We start from the raw sequence: 27,819 nt of genomic DNA on the forward strand, positions 1-27,819 counted from the left end.
GCGATGGCGCCGCTCTGCTTCACACTTCATCGCAGGGGAATACGGTTTGCACTCATATATCCGGCATCTCTGCGTATTTGGCGAGATGGGAAACCGAATACTTTCACAGATAAAACGTCCGCACAACAATTTATAGACTCTTTATCTGTGATAGAGACTGGAGAATCCACGGCTCAGACTCCACCACATGCTGTTAATTCTCGCATCAGCTAATTTTAAATCCAGTCTGCAGAAATTTCTTTAATGTTTCAGTATTCATTAAGATGTACCCGACGAAGATGAAAGCAACATACAATAACCACACTATTCCCTTCACTGAGCTTGAGATCCTGGCAACATTCCTAGATTTCTTACAAATATACTGATATGCACTGTTTGCTTTGTCTATTTCTCTTATGAGACTATGCAATGAAATACATATATTATGTTGTATGCTCTACTAGGTCAAGCACACTAATCTCATGTGGGTGTGGATTTTACTAGTTGTTACATATGTGTAATTTCTCCGTGCTCACAAGAGCACCCTTAAATTGTTTTAAAATTTGCATGATAGTATGGTCCATTTCCTTTCTGACCATACATTATGCTGACATTACTGTTTCCTCTTCTCTTATTCTCAGATTTTCTTTATTTCTCTTTCTAGACAAGAGTGTCTACCTGGCCTCACGGCTACATCAGTTATTTTTTCTAGACAGTAGGGATATATATTTTGCTTTATTACTGTATATCATAGACTATGGCTGATTTACATGTTCTTTCCTTTAATGTGAATGGTTTGAACCATCCCATTAAAAGAAAAAAGATAGCTAACTATGTGTCAAATAAACACCCTGATGTAATTTATTTGCAAGAAACCCACCTCCCGCCCGCTGATGCCTCGAAATTCCAATTAAAGGGATTCTCCACTCATTTATACTCCCCTGCAACTCACCGAAAGAAAAATGGGGTTTCAATATTTCTCAATGATAAACTATCTCCGGTAATTCATTCTTTTAAAACAGACACGGATGGAAGATGGTGTCTAGTGTATGCTGCGGTGCACTCAGTAAATTTTGTTTTTCTTAATATATATGCCCCTGTCCAAGACCACCCAGATTTCTTCAAAGAGCTACAGCTGGCGTTGATTGAATTTGATTCTTGCCCTATGATATTAGGAGGTGATTTTAATCAAATTCAAGACTTATATATTGATAGATCATCTTCTTGCAAACCCTCCAAATCCAGGTCTTTCACAGCTCTTCATGCTTTAAATGATGCCTTCTCCCTTGTGGATCCTTGGTGCTTGCTTTACCCAAAAGGCAGAGAATACACACATTTTTCACCACCACATAACACGTACTCAAGAATTGATTTTTTTCTCTTGTCCTCTTCTCTTATTCAAGATCTTACCAATTCTATTATACATCCAATTTCTCTTACAGATCATGCTGCCATTTCTTTATATATATCCATATCAGCCCCACGTAAAGAATCCCCTTCTTGGCAACTGAATAACACCTTACTCTTAGATGAGGAAATTGTTGAAAGAATCAATTCTTTTACTGTGGAGTTTTTTAAAAATAACTCTAAAGATCCTGAAATCTGTCCTTCAATTATCTGGGAAGCATACAAAGCAACCCTCAGAGGCGAATTGATTAAAATAGCTTCTTGGAAAAAGAAACAGTCTATAAGAAAGGAAAAAGACTTAGAAAATTCTATTAAAGCCTTAGAATTACAACATATGTCTAATCATTCACACGACCCAGCTACTTTCCAACGTATCCAAAATCTTAAATATGAATACAACACTTTGGTTTCATGTACAGCCCGACGTGATATCTTCATCTCCACTTCTGGTCACTACATGGGAGATAACCTTATGGGTCGGCCTTTAGCTAGATACCTTAAAATCAAATCTAAAAGACTACATATCACAACTATTCAAGATCCATCAGGTCATTTAGTCAAAACCAGATCCTTAATTTCCTCTCAATTTGAAAACTTTTATGCTTCTCTATACCAATCCGAATTAGCTGCTTCTGAATCAGATATAGATTCCTTTCTTACCTCCTTAACTCATCCGATCATATCAGACTCTGTTAAATTGGAACTAGATTCCCCTATAACTATATCAGAAATTGAAACTGCCATATCTTCTTTACCAGCTGGGAAAGCCCCTGGCCCAGACGGTTTTACTAATGAATTCTTTAAACAATTCCGAACCCTCCTAGCTCCTTACCTTCTTACATATTATGATTTCCTCCACTCCACTCCGAACAAACAATTCAATTTCACTGAGGCCACAATTGTAGTAATCCCCAAACCTGATAGAGACGCCACCTTGGTTAAAAACTTCCGCCCTATTTCTCTCCTTAACTTAGATTATAAGATAATGGCAAAACTACTTGCATTAAGACTTACCAAAGTAATCCCGTCTCTCATACATAAAGATCAAACAGGGTTCATTAAACAAAGATATATAGGAGATAACCTGCGTCTCTTTCATCATATTAAAGCTTATGCTAAAACAATGTCAGAACCTGTAATTGGTCTAGCTGTTGATGCCGAAAAAGCATTTGACCGGGTGGAGTGGTCTTTTCTTTTTCGTGTCCTGAAGTGGTATAACTTTGGCTCATTTTTCACGGATTGGATAGAAACGCTATATCGCCAACCCACAGCTCGTATTCTAATTAATAACTCTCTATCCAATAAATTTTCCCTTCACAGAGGTACACGACAAGGCTGCCCTCTCTCACCATTGTTATTTAATTTAGTGTTGGAGCCCTTCCTTTCAGCTATCCGACAATGCCCCTTAATCAAAGGCATTCCCTCCTCTAATAGAGACTTCAAATTAGCAGCTTATGCTGATGATGTTTTACTCTTTCTTAGGAACCCTCTAGTCTCTCTTCCTCACCTTATTCAAATTGTCACTCAATATTCTCTCCTCTCTGGTTATTCTGTTAATTGGGAGAAATCAGAGATCTTCCCTCTGAACGATAATATTCTTCCCTCAGATCTAGCTCACTTTTCCTTCTCATGGTCGCATGAAGCTGTGAAATACTTGGGGATCTTAATACATAAAGATCAATGCTGTCTTTTTAAAATGTTTATTTTATTTTTATTTTTCCTCTAACTCTACTTTTCACTTCACTATTACCCTCCAGGTACTTTAGTTAGATTGTGAGCCTTCGGGACAGTAAGGGAATTTTCCAAGTACCTTTCTTATTTCTAATCTTAATGTATATTTTCTGTAAACCGCTTAGAACCTAACGGATGTAGCGGTATATAAGAAATAAATTACATTACATTACATTACATCTTAATATATCCAAAGTCAAAAATATAGTACTAAATACTACATCTCGATGGTCTCCACTTTTTCTATCCTGGTGGGGTAGAATAACAGCCGTCAAAATGACTTTGGCCCCTCAAATCAATTACATTCTCTCTATGCTTCCTCTTCTATGCCGGAAGTCATTTTTTCAATGGCTAAATAGGAAGCTATCTGAATTCATTTGGAACAAGAAAAAACCTCGAATTGCTCTCGCCAAGCTGAAAGCCTCTAAGATTAATGGTGGTCTTAATTTTCCGGATTTTTATCATTATTATATTGCTTCACTAGCTAAATATGGTGCTTACTGGCTCACTGACTCCCTATTCCAAGATCCTCCTGCCTGGTTTGAAATGGAGAGCTTTTTATGCATGCCTTTACACACCTCCTGCCTACTAACAGTGTCAATACCCAGACACTTGAGAAGGTACTCTTTGCTGAGTTCAACGCAACATGCTCTTCATCTTCTAGATAAATTGGCTGAGATCTCAGTTTATGATAGTCCACTCATGTCCCTTTGGAATAACTTTAAAATTCAAAACCATGGCAAATCCCTTTCATGGAAAAGATGGCAGCGGGCGGGTCTATGATTTGCCCATCAATTGCCTACTCCAAATCTGTCTGTTCCTTTTGATATTATTTGCTCTACATATTTGCTGCCTCCTTCTGTTTATTCACAATGGCTCTCACTCACTGAAACACTGTCTTCTATGCATATACGTTTTGACTTCATGACTTCCACTCATACTATTCGTCATTGGTCTATACTGTCTCTACTTAAAGGCAAGGCGATATCTCTTTTCTACAGTATTTTAAGAGATCATTCCTTCACTTTTACACCCCAATCTATGAAACACTGGGAAACTATACTCACTATTCCGCTTTCTGACATTGATTGGGAACTTTTCTGGTCTTCAACAAATCGCCCACTTTTATCTTCTAGAGTCTCACAATCAATGTTCTTTATTATGTGGCATGCAGTATGGACTCCATTTCGCATGTGGAAAGCCAATTTAAAACAAGACTCTGTTTGCTGGAACTGTTTAAAAGATGTAGGAACTATCGACCACATGCTTTTTCACTGTACACAGGTCCGATCCTTTTGGACTCGCATTTGGAGCACCATACAATCTATTACTAACTGCTCGGAAGAGATCTCTATGGACATTGTAATCCTTCGCTCTCAACATCCCTGCTTTGCACAATCAAATTGTCCTCCTAAACTCATTGATACCATGTTTGTGACTGCTCTCATGCACATTCTGAAAAACTGGAAATCATCTTCGTTATTAGACTATACTTTTTGGTGGAACTCTCTGTGTATGTACCATAGATTTGAATCATATGCATATGAGAAAAAAATTACATCCAGAACCCTCACGAACTTGAAGTTTAACAAATCACCTTGGTCATTCCTAGATACCTATGTACGTTCTGCTTCGTAGACACTCCTGTCTTCCTTTTCTTTAATTTCCTTTTCTTTATTTTTCTTTCATCTTTCTCCCTTTTTTCTGTTGTTCTCCCTCACTTTCTTCTTATATTCTCTTCACATGCAGTTCTAATAGTAGGAACCTTTCTCACTGTTATGTTCTTCTATAGTTAAATATAGATTTATATGCTCTTTATACAGAAAGCTTTATTTTGACTTCATGTATTTGAACTGCTTCCTGTATTTTCTAAAAATACTCAATAAAAAACTATTGAACTCAAAAGAAAATGCTAGGGAGGAGCCGGCTGTCTTGGTACATGTAGGTACTAATGACATAGGAAAATATGGGAGGGAGGTTCTGGAAGCCAAATTTAGACTCTTAGGTAGAAAGCTGAAATCAAAATCCTCCAGGATAGCATTTTTTGGAAATGCTCCAAGTTCCACGCACAGGACCCAAGAGGAGAGCAGAGCTCCAAATTCTCAATGCGTGGTTGAGACAATTGTGCAGGGTTGAGGGATTTAGATTTGTTAGTAACTAGGCAACCTTCTGGGAAAGTGGGAGTCTATTCTGAAAGGATGGACTCCACCTTAACCGGGATGGAACCAGGCTCCTGGCGCTATTTAAAAAGGAAATTAGAGCAGCTTTTAAACTAAGATGGGGGGAGGGAGGAATCCGACAGTTTCCCAGAAGCAGATAGTTCCGTGTATAGAGTATCCTTGAAGGATACTGTTGAATTAGAACATTTAGGGAGTCCCAATAGAGAGCTTTAAAAAATGGTGAAAGAAAGCCAATGGTGAAAGAAACCCTGTCATCTTCTCAGCAGCCTGTAAATACACAGAAAAAAACACAATTCGAAGTGTCTGTATACAAATGCCAGAAGTCTAAAAAATAAAGTAGGAGAGTTAGAGTATGATGAGGTAGATATAATAGGCTTCTCAGAGACCTGGTGGAAGAAGGACAATCATTGGAACACTATTACCTGGGTACAAATTATATTGCGATGATAGAGATCAAATTGTAAGGGGGTTGTGCTATACGTTAAAGAGGGAATTAAATCAAACAAAATAAATATTCTGCAAGGCACTTTATAATCTCAATTTGGAATCTATTTTAACATTAGAAGTAATTTTATACTGAGAGCCAAGATAGCGTTTGGATTGACCTCCTTGAGTTTTCCTTTTGAAAAATTTTACCTACTGAGATTTCTAATGCCTAAGAGGAAGGAGAAATAGTGTACTTCCTCCTCAATACCTGCTGCTCCTGTGGTAGGACCGATAGACTGCTTTATAGCTCCACATCGTCAGATCGGGCAGCAAACCTCGCTTTCAGAGGAAGCTTCATGAGGGGAGCTGCCTCTCTCTGCTAGAGATAAACATTTCATTGAGCCTGGAACAACAGATACCACCACTGATGCTAGCATCAAGGGAGTGTGTGCAATGGCAACACCCTTCACCTGATCAGGCTTGTTGAGAGTTCTAGTCCAGGGCTTGCCCAGCCTGAAAAAACATTGAGTTTAGCTGCAGTTTGTTCCACAGTGCAAAATACCAGTGGTGTTGCTGCTACAGTTGCTTCGAGTGGTATGGCAATTTTATAGGGAGCTGCAGCCCCATTATATATGGTGTTGAGCAGGTCAGAATTTCCACAGAAACCGAAGATTACCTTGAGTTCTTTATGGGATGATACTGCAAATTTTTTTCTCACAAGGTATTATCTATACAACTTTCTGAGTCTTCCAATCAGGTTAATTAATTAAAACAGAGTTTCTGTGACTGAGAGGAAAATGGAAACTTTGCAAAAAAATAATATAGGCGTTACTGAAAAGATTTTTGGACTGGATAAAGATGTGATATTACATAGAGGATAATCTCATAGGATATCATAAGACAGAAAACACTTCATTTTATAAAGTTTCCTAAAGTTCATTGTATTGCTCTTCTCTTTACCTTTAAAAAAAGGGGCCAGAACAAGTTCCTCCAGGATCAACTAATTTAGAAACATCATTTGATTTGTTGAATGTAACTCAAACTTTGAAGGATGATATAGCAGGAGTTATTTCAGCAACATTGATTGTGACTTTTCACTGGATCCTTACTGGGAGTGAATTTTGAGATTGTTTTTATATTGTCGTGATTCTTTTTTCCATAATTGTAAAGTATAAGTTCTGATATGGCAAGACTCACACAGAAGCGTCCCCAGACTTTTATGGCTCTATATTCATGTGTTTTACAAATGGGTGCATTCTTCTGGTTAAATTTTTTTGTGTAAATGAGTAATAAAATTTAATTTTATTAAGTTTATATTTTTTTGAACCAGAACACTTAAAATAATTTTTTGGATCATAAGATACCACTATCACCATCTTGAGTTATTTATTTATTTTAAAAATGTATATACCGTATAATTCCTATACGGTTTACATGACATAACATAAGAATTACTGCTGCTGGGTCAGACCAGTGGTCCTTCGTGCCCAGCAGTCCGATCACGTGGTGGCCCTCTGGTCAAAGACCAGCGCCCTAACTGAGACTAGCACTACCTGAGTAAGTTCCAGTTCAGCAGGAACCTGTCTAACTTTGTCTTGAAACCCTGGAGGAACAAACTCCAGAAGAGCATTCCAGTTTTCTACCACTCGCTGGGTGAAGAAGAACCTCCTGACGTTTGTACAGAATCTATCCCCTTTCAATTTTAGAGAGTGCCCGCTCGTTCTCCCTACCTTGGAAAGGGTGAACAACCTATCCTTATCTACTAAGTCTATTCCCTTCAGTACCTTGAATGTTTCGATCATATCCCCTCTCAATCTCCTCTGTTCGAGGAAGAAAAGGCCCAGTTTCTCTAATCTTTCACTGTATGGCAACTCCTCCAGCCCCTTAACCATCTTAGTCGCTCTTCTCTGGACCCTTTCGAGTAGTACCATGTCCTTCTTCATATACGGAGACCAGTGCTGGATGCAGTACTCCAGGTGAGGGTGCATCATGGCCCGGTACAGCGGCATGAAAACCTTCTCCGATCTGTTCGTGATCCCCTTCTTTATCATTCCTAGCATTCTGTTCACCCTTTTCACCGCCACTGCACATTGTGTGGACGGCTTCATCAACTTGTCGATTATAACTTGCAAGTCTCTTTCCTGGGAGGTCTCTCCAAGTACCGCCCCGGATATCCTGTATTCATGCATGAGATTTTTGTTACCTACATGCATCACTTTACACTTATCCACGTTGAACCTCATCTGCCATGTTGATGCCCATTCCTCGAGCCTGATTATGTCACGTTACAGATCTTCGCAATCATCCTGTGTCTTCACTACTCTGAATAACTTTGTATCGTCCGCAAATTTAATCACCTCACTCGTCATACCAATATCTAGATCGTTTATAAAGATGTTGAAGAGCACGGGTCCAAGCACTGTGTCTTTAAAAAGGGACCAAGCTTGCTCTAGCGTTTTTACAGTGCCTATCCTCTTCTTAATCTTCTTCCACAGCATGTCTCATCCCGTCGTAATTTCCCTTTCAGAAGTTCAGTGCCGTGGCTGTCGTTCTGGATCGTTGCTTCTTCCCTGCGTCCAGGTCGAAGAGGATCATATTGTGATCGCTGCTTCCCAGTGTCCCTTCTACTTCTACACCTTGTGCCAGTCCTCACAGTCCATTTAGAATTAAGTCCAGAATTGCATTTCCTTTCGTTTTTTCCTTGACAAATTGTTCCAGGAAGCAATCGCCTACAGCATCCAGGAACTTGGTCTCCCTACTGCAACCGGAGGTGCCTAGGTTCTAGTCTATCCCCAGATAGTTGAAGTCACCCATGATAACTGCGTTGCTCCCCTTGCAGTTGCGTTTAATCTCGTCCATCATTTCTCCATCAATTTCTTCAGACTGCCCTGGGGGTCAGTAGTAGATGTCGATCTTCGTTTCCAGCGGAGACGGAAGAGACCACAGTATTGATCCACGTCGGGACGAATGATGTCAGCAGGAGAGACTATAGAAGAAGCGCGCTGATTGAACAGTCCAAGATTCTGGGAAGGAAGCTGAAGATGAGGACTCAGAAGATAGCGTTCTCAGAGATCCTACCGGTACCGAGGGCAGATGTGAAAAGACAGGAGGAACTACAATCAATAAATGCGTGGATGAGGAAATGGTGCGAGGAAGAAGGATTCCACTTCGTGAGGAACTGGACAACGTTCTGGGGCAAGAGAAAGCTCTACAGGAGAGATGGACTGCACCTGAGCACGGCGGGAACTAGACTTCTAGCAAACAACGTCAGGAGAGGAATAGAACAGGCTTTAAACTAAGAAGAAGGGGAAAGCCGACAGTCGACCAAGCGTCGACGATTCGGAAGAAGGTATCCCATGAAGATACTAGAGGGAAAAAAGGCTGGGAAGAAACAATGGTCAAATTACAGGAGTTGACTAACACAGAAGAGGAGGTTAGAAGTATTGTAGCACAAGAGAATAAACTAAAGACCGAAGCACAGGGAAAGGAAATGAAGACAAGAAAATACCAGGATCTAAATTGCATATATACTAATGCAAGGAGCCTAAGAAACAAAAAGGGGGAATTGGAATCCATGGCCAATGCAGAAGACATAGACATCATTGGAGTCTCTGAAACATGGTGGAATGAAGAAAACAAATGGGATATAGCACTGCCAGGGTACAAGCTCTATCGCCAGGACAGGTCAGGACAGAAAGGAGGTGGAATAGCCCTATACATAAAAGAAAGCATACAATCGACAAAAATGGACAAAGCAGAGATGACCAACAACCTGGAATCGCTATGGGTTAAAATACCTGGAAGGAAAGGGCCTGAAATAAAGATGGGTCTATACTATCGTCCACCCGGGCAAACCAGAGATATAGATGAAGAAATGGAAGACGAGATGAAGCGTGAATGCAAAAGTGGTAACACGGTTATTATGGGAGACTTCAACTATCCTGGGATAGACTGGAGTCTTGGAAGCTCAAAATGCGCTAGGGAGACAGAATTCCTAGAGGCTATACAAGATTGCTTCATGGAGCAGCTTGTAAGAGAACCGACGAGAGGAAATGCCACTCTGGATCTAATCCTAAATGGGTTAAAGGGACCTGCAAAAGAAGTGGAAATAGTAGGACCGTTGGGAAACAGCGATCATAATATGATCAAGTTCAAGGTCGAAGTAGGAATACCGAAAGGAAATAGAACCATTGTGACAACTTTCAACTTCAGGAAAGGAAACTATGAAGCAATGAGGATAATGGTAAGGAAGAAACTTAGGAACACTTCCAAGAAATGGCAAATGGTAGAACATGCCTGGTCTTTTTTCAAGGACACGGTGAGCGAGGCGCAAAATCTGTATATCCCCAGATTCAGAAAGGGGTGCAAAAAGAGTCAAACAAAAGACCCGGCATGGATAACTAAAATAGTGAAGGAAGCGATAGGCAATAAGAAATATTCATTCAGGAAATGGAAAAAGGACAAAACTGAGGACAACTGGAAAGAGCACAGGAAGTATCAAAAAGAATGTCACCGTGTGGTTTGAAAAGCCAAAAGAGAGTTTGAAGAGAGGCTAGCCAGGGAAGCTCGAAATTTCAAACCTTTCTTTAGATATGTTAGAGGGAAGCAGCCAGCCAGGGAGGAGGTGGGACCGCTGGACGATGGGGACAAGAAGGGAGTGGTGAAGGAAGAGAAAGAAGTAGTAGAAAGACTTAACATGTTCTTTTCGTCTGTGTTTACAAATGAAGACACATCCAACATACCGGAACCTGAGCAAATCTTCAAGGGAGATCAAGCAGAAAAATTAACATCCATGGAAGTGAGCCTGGAAGACGTACGCAGGCAGCTAGAAAAACTAAAAACTGACAAATCCCCGGGTCCGGACGGAATCCATCCAAGGGTTCTGAAGGAACTAAAGGAGGAGATAGCGGAACTACTGCAGCAAATTTGCAATCTATCCCTGAAAACAGGCGTGATCCCAGAGGACTGGAAGATAGCCAATGTTACGCCCATCTTTAAAAAGGGATCAAGAGGTGACCCTGGCAACTACAGACCGGTGAGTCTGACCTCAGTTCCAGGTAAATTGGTGGAAGCACTTATAAAAGACAACATTGATGAACATTTTGAAAGAAACAAACTTCTGACAACCAGTCAACATGGTTTCAGCAAGGGGAGATCGTGCCTAACTAACTTATTGCACTTCTTCGAAGGAATTAACAAACGGATGGACAGAGGTGACCCCATAGACATCATATATCTAGACTTCCAAAAAGCCTTTGACAAAGTACCCCATGAACGCCTACTTCGAAAACTGAAGAACCATGAGGTGGAAGGAGATGTACATAGATGGATCAGAAACTGGTTAGCGGGTAGGAAACAGAGGGTGGGAGTGAAGGGCCACTACTCGGACTGGAGGAGGGTCACGAGTGGTGTCCCGCAGGGCTCGGTGCTTGGGCCGTTGCTATTTAATATATTCATAAATGATCTAGAAACAGGGACGAAGTGTGAGATAATAAAATTTGCGGATGACACAAAACTATTTAGTGGAGCTCGGACTAAAGAGGACTGCGAAGAATTGCAAAGAGACTTGAACAAACTAGGGGAATGGGCAACGAGATGGCAGATGAAGTTCAACGTTGAGAAATGTAAAGTACTACATGTGGGTAGCAGAAACCCAAGGTGCAGCTATACGATGGGAGGGATATTATTGAAGGAGAGTACCCAAGAAAGGGACTTGGGGGTAATGGTGGACATGACAATGAAGCCGACGGCACAGTGCGCAGCGGCCGCTAAGAAGGCGAATAGAATGCTAGGCATAATCAAGAAGGGTATTACAACCAGAACAAAAGAAGTTATCCTGCCGTTGTATCGGGCGATGGTGCGTCCTCATCTGGAGTACTGCGTCCAATATTGGTCGCCGTACCTTAAGAAAGATATGGCGTTACTCGAGAGGGTTCAGAGAAGAGCGACACGTCTAATAAAAGGGATAGAAAACCTTTCATACGCTGAGAGATTAGAAAAACTGGGACTCTTTTCCCTGGAGAAGAGGAGACTTAGAGGGGATATGATAGAGACTTACAAGATCATGAAGGGCATAGAGAGAGTGGAGAGGGACAGATTCTTCAAACTTTCAAATAATAAAAGAACAAGAGGGCACTCGGAAAAGTTGAAAGGGGACAGATTCAGAACGAATGCTAGGAAGTTCTTCTTTACCCAACGTGTGGTGGACACCTGGAATGCGCTTCCAGAGGACGTAATAGGGCAGAGTACGGTACTGGGGTTCAAGAAAGGATTGGACAATTTCCTATTGGAAAAGGGGATAGAGGGGTATAGATAGAGGATTACAGTCCAGGTCCTGGACCTGTTGGGCCACCGCGTGTGCGGACTGCTGGGCACGATGGACCTCTGGTCTGACCCAGCGGAGGCACTGCTTATGTTCTTATGTTCTTTTGGTCTTGTTTATGGCTATTCCATGCCTCGTTTGATTGTTCTTGTTTCCATTTTTTAAATGAGTTCTTCTTTTCTCTTACTGCATCCTTCACCTCTTTAGTTAGCCAAGCTGGTTCTCTTTTGCTTTTGTTTTTCCTTCCTTTGGATATCTGTGGGATGTATAGATTCTGTGCTTTGGTGATAGTGTTTTTTAGTAGGGCCCATACCTGATCGACCATTTTGATTTCAGCTATCCTTTTCTTGAGCCGTTTTTTTACCATGGCTCTCATGCTGTCATATCTTCCTTTCTTAAAGTTAAAGGTTACGGTCTTGGTTCGTTTCCCCTTCCCAATGTCGATTTTAAAGTTGATCATGCTGTGATCGCTCGTCTCTAGCAGGAGTGCGACTTCTACTTCTTTTGTTCGTCCAGTTATGCCATTTAGGACCAAGTCCAAGGTGGCACTCCCTCTTGTCGGTTCTCCCATCATTTGTTCTAGGAAGCAGTCCCCTATCATTTCCAGGAACCTTGTTTCTTTGCCGCAGTTTGAGGTTCCTAGGTTCCAATCTATCCCCAGGAAGTTGAAGTCTCCCATGATTGTTACGTTGCCCATTCTACATTCATGCTTGATTTCCTCTATCATTTCTGTGTCTGTCATATCCGTCTGTACTGGGGGTCGATAGAAGAGGCCAATCTTTGAGTCTGCTCCATTCTGTCTAGGAATCCTTATCCAGAGTGACTCCAATTTCTCTTTCCCTTCCGCCTTCACTACTCTGATAGACTCTACTCCTTCCTGGACATATAGGCAATACCTCCCCCTTTTTGCCCTATTCTATCTCTTCTGTATAGTTTGTATCCCTGCAGTACTGTATCCCATTCATTTTCCTCGTTCGACCATGGCCACTCTCACTTCCCTAACCTTCAATTTTCTTCCGAGTGAGCGGAGCTGGTCCTTCATTTCTTCCCTGTCATACTTCCGTCCGTTCACATCATTGGTTCCCACATGGACAAGCACAGCAGTGGCCTCTCCTCCTGCACTGTCTATGATCCTGGTGATTCTGCTGGCCACATTCTTCACTCTTGCTCCGGGCAGACAGGAGACCAGCCTGTCTTCTCTTCCTCCCATGATGTGGCTGTCCACGTTGCATATAATGGAATCCCCTACGATGATCCCCATATTCTTTATTTGGGGGTTCCTTGTGGGTCGTAAGTCCACATCCATGGCGTAGGACCTGTCTTCCCTCCTCTGTGATACCTCCTCATACAGTCTCACAGTACCACTGGGTGAGTGGTCGCCCTCAACTTCCGCTTCAGTCTCTTTATCAGTTGCAGTGGTGCCTTCCTCCTGGGTTGTTCAGGTCCTGTTCTCCATCCCTGGGACCTCCACATGCTGCTGGTGGGCTTCCTCGATAAATCTCTCCAGTTCCTCGATCTCTTCGCTGTTACTGGCCTCCACCAGCAACTTCTCCTGTTGGCGGGTTTCTTCTTTAAAGGCGAGGAGTTCTTCTAGTTCTATCACTGTTCCCTCTAGCAGCCGGACTTGCTGTTTCAGGCTATCCAGCTCCTTGCACCGACTGCAAACCTATGCCCTAGTCCCCGAGGGGATGTAGTCATACATATTGCAGCAGTGCAGAAGACTAGAAAGCTCATCTTCTGGCTTCCATGGGTGATCATTTCTTGCTCTCCTTCTGAGTTGTCTGGGTTATTTGTAAACCTTCTGTCTCTATTGGCTGTCTTGCTTTCTGTTTGATGTCCCCCTGTGAGTTGTGACTCTGTTAGTGCTGCTGTGTTTGTGGTTGAGTGTTCGTTTGAGGTGTGTGGTGTGCAAGAAGTGCTCCCTGTTGTGTGGCTAGGTAACTGAACTTGTTACTTACGTTTTGGGACTCTTTGTTGGTCGGCTCCTGGCTCCTTCTTAAGGCTCCTTTGCAAAGGCGCTCTGTAGCAAGATTTATGGTACACTAATCAGTTACATAAACAAGTTACGTGTCTGTTAGTTTTGTCTAGGGAAAACCATAAACTCCACCAGGTTCAACTCTCTTTGCCTATTTACACGACACAAGACCAAGGCTAATGAGAAATACTTTTATTATGAAAATAGAAAAATATAATTCACAAGCCAGCAGCAATAACTATTATTGTTCACAAAATATCTGATTACATATATGAAACTCAGTACATAATTATAACAAAACACTTGCTAGATAACTAAGTAAAATTACTTCTTACACACACTAAACAATTCTTTATAATAATAATAATCCCTGATTAGCAGCAATCTATTACAGATTATCACCGAGAGTAGCTTTACAAGCCTTATCCTATATCACAATCGGATGCACTTATCTAACCCCAGCTGATAAGATAATAAGTTCCTTATCCTCACCATCTAATTAGGCCTCAGCACAAAATAAGTTGAAATGGAAGACGTTTCTCCTCAGCTTAGCAGATGTAGAAATCCTTTGGTTACAGGAACAAGTGTTCATCAGCCACTGGTAAAGCTGTAATTTATTGGCAGCAAAAGTTTCCTTGAAGTGATGGAATTCAGATCTGTTTAAGGTCCAATTCACTCTCTCTCAGGCAGAGAGTCACACGAGGTAACTGTTCAGGTCTTAATTATTATGAAAAAGATGCGTGTAGAACACCTGTGATGAGATGTCAATTCCCTTCCATCCCGGCACAGACTAATTATAATTAGCAACTTTTCACTTGGATCACATCAGATGACTTCCTTGGACCAATCTAGAAACAGAACTTAGATGAATAGCCTTTCTGTGTAAAGTCTCATACAGGCTAGGAAACACAGGCACCTTTCGAGAGATAAGCACAGCATAGGAGTATAACTCTCCCAAGAATCACACAGTCTAAGCATAAAGACATAGATAGATGTCCTTGCCTGGTACATACCCAGAATGCATCAGACAGAAACAGCAAAGATGTGTTCTTTCTCTTCTTATTAGGTTCATGCTGGAAAGATTTCTTGCAAATAATGGTTCAGGCTTAATGAAGTCATAGAGGCCTAACTTTCAGGTGCAAATAAAGAAACACCCCTACAGCTCTCACTAAGGCTCTGCATGCCGTTGGCTCCCCTCCTTTTAAGGGCGAGTCCGGGCGCTCTGACACTACTGGTGACTTGTTGGGGGTGGGCGGAGCTTCCTCTCGCCGCTACCCAACGCTGCCTGCCTTCGCTTGCTTTCTCTCCCTCGCCTCCTCCTCGCTCTCTCCCTCACTTCCTCCTCGCTCTCTTCTCTCTTCCGCTGGTGCCTGCTGCCTCCCTGACTTGGCCTGAAGCCTGAATTTTGCTATAAGATCCAAAATATTTATCTACTAAAGCATAATTTGCAGGTAATTATATCACATAATATCCCATCATAAGAAACCATTTACAAACAAATGTGTTTTTAGCATTTTCTTGAAATCCAATCTGACGGCGCATTAGTACAGAACTCTTGGCAAAGTATTCCAAAGCTTTGCAGCTCCCACTGACAGCATAGCGTTGCCAATCCTGGAATGGGAAATTGTTTAGAGTTATCAGTTTCAACTCCATAATGTATATGTTGTTTGGGATTCTTACCTTACCCTCATAATGTTTGTTTTGGTCTCCCTCCTAATCGGTGGACTGGAGACAATCTATTGTTGTATTACCTAATGGATATTTTGTTATTATTTTGTACATTATTCCTTATAAGCCTGCCTTTTCTGTGACAAGAGTTTTTCTTGGAATTGTAATTATATAATTCAATAAATTAATTTTTTTTAAAGAAGCAATTTCTAACTATGAACAATTTTTTTTTATAAAGAAGCAGTTTCTAACTATGAACAATGCTCTTGGGTCATTAATGATTGATGATATGTAATCCTACTATGGTTCCCTGCTATTTTTAGTGGGTTAAATGTGTGTACTGAAAGTATTGTTTTATGTTGATCTTTGAATCATTGTGAATGTTTTACGCTGTAAACCGCTTAGTTATAGGTGGTTAAGAAATTTTCAAATTAAATAAATAATAAAATAATAATAATAATAAACAGTTACCATGATTATTCACTAATTTGGCATGGTATTTGTGTTATCTAGTATGTTTTTTGTACATTAGTAAAAAATGAACAAAACATATGTAACTACTTACTGCTCCAAGTGATGGTCCAATTCTTCCTTTGGCTATTTTACAGAAATAACTGACAAAAGTAGAGATAACACCTAAAACATGCAAAGAATTCATAATTACAAAAATGTATTTTTACCTTTAAATACAAATAGCAGACATAAAACAGGACAGCTTGCTATAATCAGAGCCACTAAATCACATAGAAAATGGTGGTACCAAAGGAACAAAAAGCATAACATGATGGTATAAAGTTGGGTGAGTGTGACACTGATTGATGGCATCTTCAAATCTAAGGAACTCTTAAGCAGGAGCTCCAGCTTTAAGTGATAATTTACATACTGATAACAGCAAGCAGATGACTTGTTTTTCTAATATCTGGTGTTTGTTCATTCTGTAACCTTATATTTTGAAATATGTAACATCCTCACATTCTGGGAACATATACCATCCTGTGGCCATCCTCTGTGTGTATGAAAGGTAAACATTGTGTGGGAATATTGATATAAAGGGAGGCCCTTTACTGAGGCTCATCTGCAGAACAGACTTTTTGCCTGAGGCCTTTTTCATGGCAAACATCCCAGCCTGACTATAAAGGGCTACACAGTTTTTGAGAGGCTAGAGGATGCAAGCACAGTCACCCATGGTGATGTATCTTTATTTCTTTTCTCTGTAAGTACTATACTTGTACTTAAAATAAGCTTGTGTGTGTAATACTGTTTTACAATACAAATTAGTTTTTTAGACTGTTCTTGTGATAACAGCAGGTAAAAAGGTTTTGTGCTGACTTCTTGTAATATGGTAGTCAGGCACAACAGTTATACAAGGTATAGAATGGCACAGGGAAAAAATTTGTCCCTATCTCTGCAAGCTCAGTCCCTGTCCCTGTGAGTTCAGTCCCCATCCCCGAAAACTGTCTGAACCCATCTGCACAAGCCTTGAATAGTTACAATTTTATACGTAACTTATTAAGAAACAATATTCTGTACAATTGTCATTTTATGTCAAATCATATTTATTGAGCCAGAGTACAGAACTTATTGAGTACAGAGTTTACAAAAAGTGACAAGAAGCTCATAATTATAAGCAAGAACAATGAAAAGGACAACAATCCCCCCCCCAGTCCCTCTTTAGACTCCATAAAGAATTGTACTGTAGGAACAGACGGTAAAGAATAAAGTAACAAAAGTGGCACAGGACAATATCAACAGTTCAGGAGACTACTGCGTGCAAAGGGGGTCATAGTAGACAGAATGGTTCCCATGTCAGTTAAAATTGAACCCCTCTTGCTGAAGAAAAGTTCACAATATCCCAACGCTCCCACATCAGCAAAGTAATCAACTGCCTTCTCCAAAGCGAGAGAATGGGAGCATCAGAGTCCAACTGTTTGAGTAGTATACATTTCAAGGCAATCAGAACAGTCCATTTAAGAAAGGTGGTTGTGGCCCTCTGCCTGGGATGATGAATAGAAAGAACCTCAAATAATATCAAAGGGGTACTCCAAACTGTCATCTTCAAAATAGCACCTGTAAAAGTAAGGATCTGAGTCCAGAAGGCCATGACAGAGGGACAAGACCAAAACATGTGACCCAAGTTGGCCTCTGAGTAGCCACATTTAAGACAAGCAGCAGTTGGCTGAAACCTAGAAAATTAAGCCCTCTTTGGTGACATATAGAGACGCAACACTAATTTATAATTTTGCTCCCAAAAGGCACAGTTACTTACCATAACAGGTGTAAATCAAGGGACAGCAGGCAGATATTCTTACATGTGGGTGACGTCATCCATGGAGCCCCGATGTGGATAGCTGCAAAAGCATTTTTGCTTGAAGAACTTTAGAAAGTTCACGACTGACTGCACTGCGCATGTGTGAGTGCCTTCCTGCCTGACACAGGGCACATGTCTCCTCAGTTTAGATAGCCAGCTAAGAAGTTAGAAACATAGAAACATAGAAATAGATGGCAGATAAGGGCCACGGCCCATCTAGTCTGCCCACCCCAATGACCCTCCCCTACCTTTTTCTGTGAATAGATCCCATGTGTCTATCCCATTTGGCCTTGAAATCAGGCATGCTGCTGGCCTCAATCACCTGAAGTGGAAGACTATTCCAGCGATCAACCACCCTTTCAGTGAAAAAGAATTTCCTGGTGTCCCCGTGCAGTTTCCTGCCCCTGATTTTCCACGGATGCCCCCTTGTTGCCGCGGGACCCTTGAAAAAGAAGATATTTTCTTCCACCTCGATGCTGTCCCTGGATAACACCTGTTACTGTAAGTAACTGTGCTTTATCCCAAGACAAGCAGGCAGCATATTCTCACATGGGAATGGGATGGTGGGAGTGCTGGCCTTGTAGAAAATCAAATTTAAAATACCGAGAGGCCAAAGGGCCCATCCCGTCTGAACAAAAGTTCCAGACAATAATGAAAGGTGAAAGATATGAACCGAGGAGAAAAAGAGCAGCTTTATCTATTCTGTCAATTAAAATAAATTGAGAAAAAAAATACTGAAGCTACAAATCGAACTTTTGAAGGCTGTGACTTGACTCTCTAATTGCAGCCCAGCCTGAATATAACATAATAAGATCCATCTTGTTGGATATTAATCCCCTGGAAACAGACAAAAAGTTGTAGATATAGCCTGTATGATATAGTCTTCTGCAAATAAGCAGCTAATGCTCGTTTGCAGGCTATAGCATAAAGAGTTGATTCTCCTAGATGAGAAGAAGACTTGGAAAAAAATACTGGTAGCCAATCGATTGACTGGAATAAAAATCAGTGAATGACTGCGAAGCACAATGTTGTCATGAAAGGAACGTTGTAAAAAGTGGATTTGCTACTTATGGTTCAAGTCCATTCACTCATCTGGCAGAAGTGCAAGAGAGATGAGAAAGAGAACTTTTCAAGGAGGAAAATGGAAGGCATTGGTTCAAATGTATACTTCTGTAAGTGGACAAGAACCACATTGAGATCCCATACCACTGAAAGGTGGTATACATTGAAAAGACCTTTCATAAATCTAGGAATGAGAGGATGAACAGAAATAGATGCACCATCTACTGGCCGATGAAACGCACTAATAGTACTAAGACAGACTCAATAAAGAAGTGAGTTTGAGACTAGAATCCAACAAATGAAGTCAAAATCAGAGAAAAAAGCACAGAGATGACTTCAGATCCTAATGAGAAAAAGAAACCTAGCAGAAAAAAAGGTGTTCATTGTTGCTGGGAATACAGCAAAATGGCTGGTGTTCTGGAAGCTGTTAATATCAATGCACTAGGCTGAGAGAAATTAGAAACTGAATTCAGCCCAAGAAATACCAATCTGTCAAGAGTTAAAGCTAAAGATTGGAATGTAGACCGAACCTTGACTCTGCGTAAGAATAGATTGAAAGACTGGCAGAGATATTGGCATCAACTAAATTGAAAAAGAAATCGTCTGAGCCACCGAAAAGCTATCCGAATCATGGTGGCAATCTCCCGCTTGAGTTGGACAAGCGTCTGGAAAGAAAGGAAGACTGGACACAGCTGAAACTTGTTTATCCAATGGAGGAGAACAACGTCCAGTTCTAGGAGATGAGGCATTTTGTCACAGGGTAGGCCCTTTGACTGAGCCGGGTAGTGAAAAGACGCCGATGCCTAGGGCTAGGCAAGGCAAAATACTATCCCAAAAGAAAAGAACACTACCTATACCAACACCTTAACCCAGAACTAAAACCAGACAGGGAAGGTTTAGTCCGGAGCAAGAAAGTACCTATTTGTTTTCGCCTGAATTAAAGAAGGGAGAACAATGAGCAGGTGGAACTAAAAGTACTCAGGATAGTGTTCCTAGGGGGAAGGTGCATCAGACATCTCATAACATTCATAGGGGACACAATTCCAGGTGACACCAGGAACATTCTAGCCCTCATTTTAGCTAGGAACAAGCCACACCTGTAGCTCATTATCCTGAGGCTTATAAGGACCCGAAGCAGTGCTCAGAGAGGAGGCAGCCACTGAACCAACCCACACTGGAGAGGAAACAGAATGGTGAAAGGAGACCTGTTCCAAGGACACGCAGCAGCATACCTCAGCCTAACACCCAGGTCAGACCTAGTTACATGAAATCTGAAATGTTAGAAGATTTCATGAATGAAGCATAAGAACATAAGAACTGCCGCTGCTGGGTCATACCAGTGGTCCATCATGCCCAGCAGTCCACTCCCACGGTGGCCCCCAGGTCAAAGACCAGCGCCCTAACCAAGACCAGCCCTACCTGTGTACGTTCTAGTTCCACAGGAACTTGTCCACAGGAACTTGAATCCCTGGATGGTGTTTTCCCCTATAACAGCCTCCGGAAGAGCGTTCCAGTTTTCCACCACTCTCTGGATGAAAAAGAACTTCCTTATGTTTGTACAGAATTTATCCCCTTTTAATTTTAGAGAGTGCCCTCTTGTTCTCCCTACCTTGGAGAGGGTGGACAACCTGTCTTTATCTATTAAGTCTATTCCCTTCATTATCTTGAAGGTTTCGATCAAGTCTCCTCTCAGTCTCCTCTTTTCAAGGGAGCAGAGGCCCAGTTTCTCTAATCTCTCACTGTACGACAACTCCTCCAGCCCCTTAACGATTTTAGTTGCTCTTCTCTGGACCCTTTTGAGTAATAATAATAATAGTTTATATACCGCAGGACCATGAAGTTCTATGCGGTTTACAAAGATTAAAGAAGGTACAAATAGATTGAACTTAACATGGTGGAAGCTAGAGATTAACAGCTCGAGGGATTAGTTATTGAGGAGAGAGAGTTGTAAGGGTCAGCTACCTAGATATTTCAGGAACAGATATATTTTTAGGCGTTTCCTGAATTCCCCATAGGTAGTAGGCGTAAGCTTAAGCAATTGTTCTAGATCTTTACCCCATAATGCTGCCTGATGTGAGAGATGGTGTTGATGGTGTCTTTTGAGTTTACATCCTCTAATTGGAGGGGAAACAAAGATTGAATGTGAGCTTCTCTTATGTTTGTTGGCTGAGAAGGAGAAAAGGACAGTTATGTATTTAGGGGCTAGTCCATATAGTACTTTAAAGCAGAAGCAGGCGAACTTAAACTTTATGCGTGCCTCCTCAGATAATGACCCTGAGGAAGTCATGGACTTTAAGGTGGGAAATGTTGGCACTGACCAATGGCACATGGAAATGGAGGGGGTTTAATTAAGGTTATGCTGGGTCTGTGACAAATAGCAAAACTGATAAATTTAAAAGGATTTGCTAGTTTGTTATGCTAGTTAAGGGGCTGGCTGTCTCAAGTAAACTTAAGTTAAAGAAAGTTTACTGCAAAGCCTTTGCGGCTTGTGAAGGGTCCTGCATCCTTCTTGTGCAAGAACCAAAGTTTTTCTAAGCTGTGGCAGTTAGTACTGCACAGCACTGGCAGTAGTTTTGGAGATATTTTTCCATTTTTGGTTTTCTCATAAGACTGGATTGTGGGTCCTATGTTGGGAGGGACCACAACCAGTGGTCACTGTGGGAGGAGGTCCCTTCTGCCCTGAGCTTCGCAGCCTAGGAGCTCAGAGGCAAGATCCAGTCTTTTTTTTTGAATTCTTTATTTATTGGATTATTCATTACAATATCTTTGTAACAAACATACATGAATGAACACAAAAAATACAAAATACAAAATGTAAATTCCCAAATGGGAATTAACATAATATATAAGGAAACTAATTCAACCAAATCCTAGTCCACATTAAAGCTGATCGCCAGTACAAATAAAACATCAAAGCAAATCTTTCTATCTACTTTCTAGGAACAGGCAAATGGCTATTTATATATATTATACATCATCCTCCAAAAGTGAACCAAAATAAGGAATTAAACTTTCAACAAAGGTTTCTCTTTGATAAAATCTTCCACCTGGGCTGGATCAAAAAACACATATTTATCATTTCCATATGATATCAGGCATTTACATGGAAATTTTAAGAAGAAAGTAGCTCCGACTGCCAAAACCTTAGGCTTTAGCTGAAGGAACTGTTTCCTCTTAAACTGGGTTTGTCTAGAGACATCTGGACCATGAAGTTCTATGCGGTTTACAAAGATTAAAGAAGGTACAAATAGATTGAACTTAACATGGTGGAAGCTAGAGATTAACAGCTCGAGGGATTAGTTATTGAGGAGAGAGAGTTGTAAGGGTCAGCTACCTAGATATTTCAGGAACAGATATATTTTTAGGCGTTTCCTGAATTCCCCATAGATAGTAGGCGTAAGCTTAAGCAATTGTTCTAGATCTTTACCCCATAATGCTGCCTGATGTGAGAGATGGTGTTGATGGTGTCTTTTGAGTTTACATCCTCTAATTGGAGGGGAAACAAAGATTGAATGTGAGCTTCTCTTATGTTTGTTGGCTGAGAAGGAGAAAAGGACAGTTATGTATTTAGGGGCTAGTCCATATAGTACTTTAAAGCAGAAGCAGGCGAACTTAAACTTTATGCGTGCCTCCTCAGATAATGACCCTGAGGAAGTCATGGACTTTAAGGTGGGAAATGTTGGCACTGACCAATGGCACATGGAAATGGAGGGGGTTTAATTAAGGTTATGCTGGGTCTGTGACAAATAGCAAAACTGATAAATTTAAAAGGATTTGCTAGTTTGTTATGCTAGTTAAGGGGCTGGCTGTCTCAAGTAAACTTAAGTTAAAGAAAGTTTACTGCAAAGCCTTTGCGGCTTGTGAAGGGTCCTGCATCCTTCTTGTGCAAGAATCAAAGTTTTTCTAAGCTGTGGCAGTTAGTACTGCACAGCACTGGCAGTAGTTTTGGAGATATTTTTCCATTTTTGGTTTTCTCATAAGACTGGATTGTGGGTCCTATGTTGGGAGGGACCACAACCAGTGGTCACTGTGGGAGGAGGTCCCTTCTGCCCTGAGCTTCGCAGCCTAGGAGCTCAGAGGCAAGATCCAGTCTAAACGCTGCCAGAAATCATTATGCATAAGAGACTCCATGAAAGTATTTTTGAAACCCATTGACTTTAGCACTGGAATAGCAGAGAGTTTTTTTGACTGTATCTTGGAAATTTGAATTTTTCTTTTGAACTGTGAGTGCAATTTGGGGTTTTGGAAACTGAAGTCCAAATGGAATAAAGTATTTTCAGTTGGAAGCAAACTGGGTATTTTATTTTACTTGATCCACCAACTCCAATTAAGAACTGATAATCCGCTCGATCAGCGCCGTGTGCTCTGGGCTCTCTCGGCCATTCCCACTTGGGCGCAGCCTGGCCTGGTAACAATATACAGCCTGGAGTAAAAACAGAGTAGCTGATCATCATGGAGAGATGCCAGGAAATCTACTTTTGGAGTCTCCCATATAGAGGAGTCAGAAAAAAAAAATTACACTCCCTTTGAATGTAAAACAGCCTGAGAAAAGTGTTGAGGGAGTGTTTAATTCCAAATCTTTCAAAGCTTTTGTCTGGAATTTGTTGCAAGAGAATGTGTATCATCTACTAACATTATGTGGGTGGGGCCCATTAAGGTATCCATAGATGAAGCTGTACAAAGGAAGTCACATGGACTGTGGAGACTATGTGCTCTATGCTGAGAGTAGAAAAATAGAGCAAGAAAAAGGCCTAATGGAAATAGGGTATTCTGATATGGTCGAGTAAGGAACACTTTGAGTTAAGTAAAGTCTGGTAGAGCTCTGATGAACTGGAGCTGCTGTGACAGATTAATTTGAAATTGTGGAAAAAATTTCAAGTGTGAAAATGAAAGGAATAGTAAAAGTCTGTTGTGTCACTAAGAGCACACCGTGAGACAAAAGATGCTGAATGAGCCAGTTGATCAGAAAAAAACTGAAAAGACCTCCAGGTCGCTGCTACCAAACCAAGTACTTGGATAATGTTCTGAAAAAGGATACCAAGCTGGTAGAGAAAAAAGGGATATGCGCAGGGGTATCTGGCCATATTATAGATCTGTGAAGATGAAAATAGTGTCTTTAACCATCGAACCACCAGAACGTCCCGTGAGAGACTATCAGAAATCTAGATGAAAAGTAGCGGATAGGCAATGAGTGCAATCCAAGAAGGATAGAAAATTGCCAGGGATAAGATGTGAAATCTTTCATTGAGAAGAAAATTGTTAAGAGCTTTTAAAAATAAGAGTGGTCAAACCATCTCCTTAGTGAGGACAATAAGGCTGTTGGTACCCTGAAGAGGGAAGGCAAAGCCGAGTCCTAAGGGCAAGGGTAAATATATCCTATACGCGGGGCTTAGGAGGAAAAAGATAAATTCCCTTAAATCGAGAGAAAGTATAAACAGTCGATCAAAGAGGGAAGCAGAAGTTACACAGTGGAAATGTGTGTTTGTGAATGAAGAAAAGAGAAGTAAACCCATATTATCCAAAATTAGGAGGAAAAAATCCAGTTGATCCTGCTTGTAGCAATATTTGTTGCAGGGTCTAAAGTGGCAGAAAACTAATTTACAGTCTGCACACCCTTGTTAGTTTCTGCCATATCATGCAAACAAAAGGGCCCAGCGCCCGCACCAGCAGAGGCCAGCCAGATCGGGACCGGCGTGGGAGCCCTGCTCCGCCCCCCCCGACCCAGCCGGAGGACACCACATTTACAAAAGGGCCCAGCGCCCGCACCAGCAGAGGCCAGCCAGATCGGGACCGGCGTGGGAGCCCTGCTCCGCCCCCCCCCGATCCAGCCGGAGGACACTATATTTACAAAAGGGCCCAGCGCCCGCACCAGCAGAGGCCAGCCAGATCGGGACCGGCGTGGGAGCCCTGCTCCGCCCCCCCCCCCGATCCAGCCGGAGGACACTATATTTACAAAAGGGCCCAGTGCCCGCACCAGCAGAGGCCAGCCAGATCGGGACCGGCGTGGGAGCCCTGCTCCGCCCCCCCCCCCCCCCGATCCAGCCGGAGGACACTACATTTACAAAAGGGCCCAGCGCCCGCACCAGCAGAGGCCAGCCAGATCGGGACCGGCGTGGGAGCCCTGCTCCGCCCCCCCGATCCAGCCGGAGGACACTATATTTACAAAAGGGCCCAGCGCCCGCACCAGCAGAGGCCAGCCAGATCGGGACTGGCGTGGGAGCCCTGCTCCACCCCCCCCGATCCAGCCGGAGGACACTACATTTACAAAAGGGCCCAGCGCCCGCACCAGCAGAGGCCAGCCAGATCGGGACCGGCGTGGGAGCCCTGCTCCGCCCCCCCCGATCCAGCCGAAGGACACCACATTTACAAAAGGGCCCAGCGCCCGCACCAGCAGAGGCCAGCCAGATCGGGACCGGCGTGGGAGCCCTGCTGCGCCCCCCCCGATCCAGCCGGAGGACACAATATTTACAAAAGGGCCCAGCGCCCGCACCAGCAGAGGCCAGCCAGATCGGGACCGGCGTGGGAGCCCTGCTCCGCCCCCCCCGATCCAGCCGGAGGACACTACATTTACAAAAGGGCCCAGCGCCCGCACCAGCAGAGGCCAGCCAGATCGGGACCGGCGTGGGAGCCCTGCTCCGCCCCCCCCCCCCCGATCCAGCCGGAGGACACTACATTTACAAAAGGGCCCAACGCCCGCACCAGCAGAGGCCAGCCAGATCGGGACCGGCGTGGGAGCCCTGCTCCGCCCCCCCGATCCAGCCGGAGGACACTACATTTACAATAGGACACAGCGCCCGCACCAGCAGAGGCCAGCCAGATCGGGACCGGCGTGGGAGCCCTGCTGCGCCCCCCCCGATCCAGCCGGAGGACACAATATTTACAAAAGGGCCCAGCGCCCGCACCAGCAGAGACCAGCCAGATCGGGACCGGCGTGGGAGCCCTGCTCCGCCCCCCCCGATCCAGCCGGAGGACACTACATTTACAAAAGGGCCCAGCGCCCGCACCAGCAGAGGCCAGCCAGATCGGGACCAGCGTGGGAGCCCTGCTCCGCCCCCCCCCCCCGATCCAGCCGGAGGACACTACATTTACAAAAGGGCCCAGCGCCCGCACCAGCAGAGGCCAGCCAGATCGGGACCGGCGTGGGAGCCCTGCTCCGCCCCCCCCGATCCAGCCGGAGGACACTATATTTACAAAAGGGCCCAGCGCCCGCACCAGCAGAGGCCAGCCAGATCGGGACTGGTGTGGGAGCCCTGCTCCACCCCCCCCGATCCAGCCGGAGGACACTACATTTACAAAAGGGCCCAGCGCCCACACCAGCAGAGGCCAGCCAGATCGGGACCGGCGTGGGAGCCCTGCTCCGCCCCCCCCGATCCAGCCGAAGGACACCACATTTACAAAAGGGCCCAGCGCCCGCACCAGCAGAGGCCAGCCAGATCGGGACCGGCGTGGGAGCCCTGCTGCGCCCCCCCCGATCCAGCCGGAGGACACTATATTTACAAAAGGGCCCAGCGCCCGCACCAGCAGAGACCAGCCAGATCGGGACCGGCGTGGGAGCCCTGCTCCGCCCCCCCCGATCCAGCCGGAGGACACTACATTTACAAAAGGGCCCAGCGCCCGCACCAGCAGAGGCCAGCCAGATCGGGACCGGCGTGGGAGCCCTGCTCCGCCCCCCCCCCCCCCGATCCAGCCGGAGGACACTACATTTACAAAAGGGCCCAACGCCCGCACCAGCAGAGGCCAGCCAGATCGGGACCGGCGTGGGAGCCCTGCTCCGCCCCCCCCGATCCAGCCGGAGGACACTACATTTACAATAGGACACAGCGCCCGCACCAGCAGAGGCCAGCCAGATCGGGACCGGTGTGGGAGCCCCGCTCCCCCCCCCCCGATCCAGCAGGAGGACACTACATTTACAAAAGGGCCCAGCGCCCGCACCAACACCAGCGCCTTCGTGGAGCACCCGCGTGGAAAACCTGCGCCCCAAAGACCACTCCACCGGAACACCTGCTGACCTCCAAGTCAGAAACAACCAGTTAAAACATACCTCTCTGCCAGCCCCCTCAGCACAAGGTAAGGAGCGTGGGACCCCCGCTCCTCCCCCTCCCGGCACAGGAGAACATATCTCTGACTACTACCCCAACTCGAACCCCCCCACAGTCTTACAAAAGTATTATTGGTAACGACAAAAAAACAACATAACAATCAATACTGGAAGGAATTACAAAAACCAGAAAACCAGCAAACATGAAGCTCTTACTAATCCTATTGATTTATTTATTAAGCAATAACGTAAGAAACGTTATATCACTTTACCCAAAGCTTCACCCCGTACACGACCCTAACACACCCACTAGGCTCCTAATTAACCAACAGGAAGAAAGAGTAAATCACATTGAAATTATCACAAGTAACAGTAGACCTCACCGTACCCTCAAAAAAAGGTCAAGGGAAATAAAACCCATCAAAATCACTACACCCACCATACCCATCACAACTACCTCTATTCCCTGCGCCTACCTCAATACCAGATCAGTGAGGAACAAAGCTTTCTTAATCAAAGATTGGATCATCAGCAAGAAGCTAGCCTGCTTCTTTCTAACGGAAACATGGCTACTGTCTGAAGGGGATCCAATACTAAATGACCTAATACCTGATAACTACAAAATTCACATGTTAAACCGTGAAGACAGAAGAGGGGGAGGACTAGCAGTCATCCTCAAGGAAGAACTTGTACTTGAATTAGTAGATTCCAAGATAACCAACC

At 43.4% G+C, this 27,819-nt stretch overlaps 1 protein-coding gene across 4 annotated transcripts in view; it reads right to left on the minus strand.

Annotated features, from left to right (window-relative positions):
• PARL (presenilin associated rhomboid like) overlaps positions 1-27,819 on the minus strand; it is a 592,851-nt gene that overhangs the window by 124,146 nt on the left and 440,886 nt on the right. For all 4 annotated transcript variants that reach the window (XM_033957698.1, XM_033957696.1, XM_033957699.1 and 1 more), the window contains exon 7: positions 16,254-16,324. In XM_033957698.1, the coding sequence (XP_033813589.1) occupies positions 16,254-16,324 (71 nt within the window). The remainder of the gene's footprint in view (positions 1-16,253; positions 16,325-27,819) is intronic.

The sequence above is a fragment of the Geotrypetes seraphini genome, chromosome 9 (assembly GCF_902459505.1).
Source record: "Geotrypetes seraphini chromosome 9, aGeoSer1.1, whole genome shotgun sequence".
Lineage (NCBI taxonomy): Eukaryota > Metazoa > Chordata > Amphibia > Gymnophiona > Dermophiidae > Geotrypetes > Geotrypetes seraphini.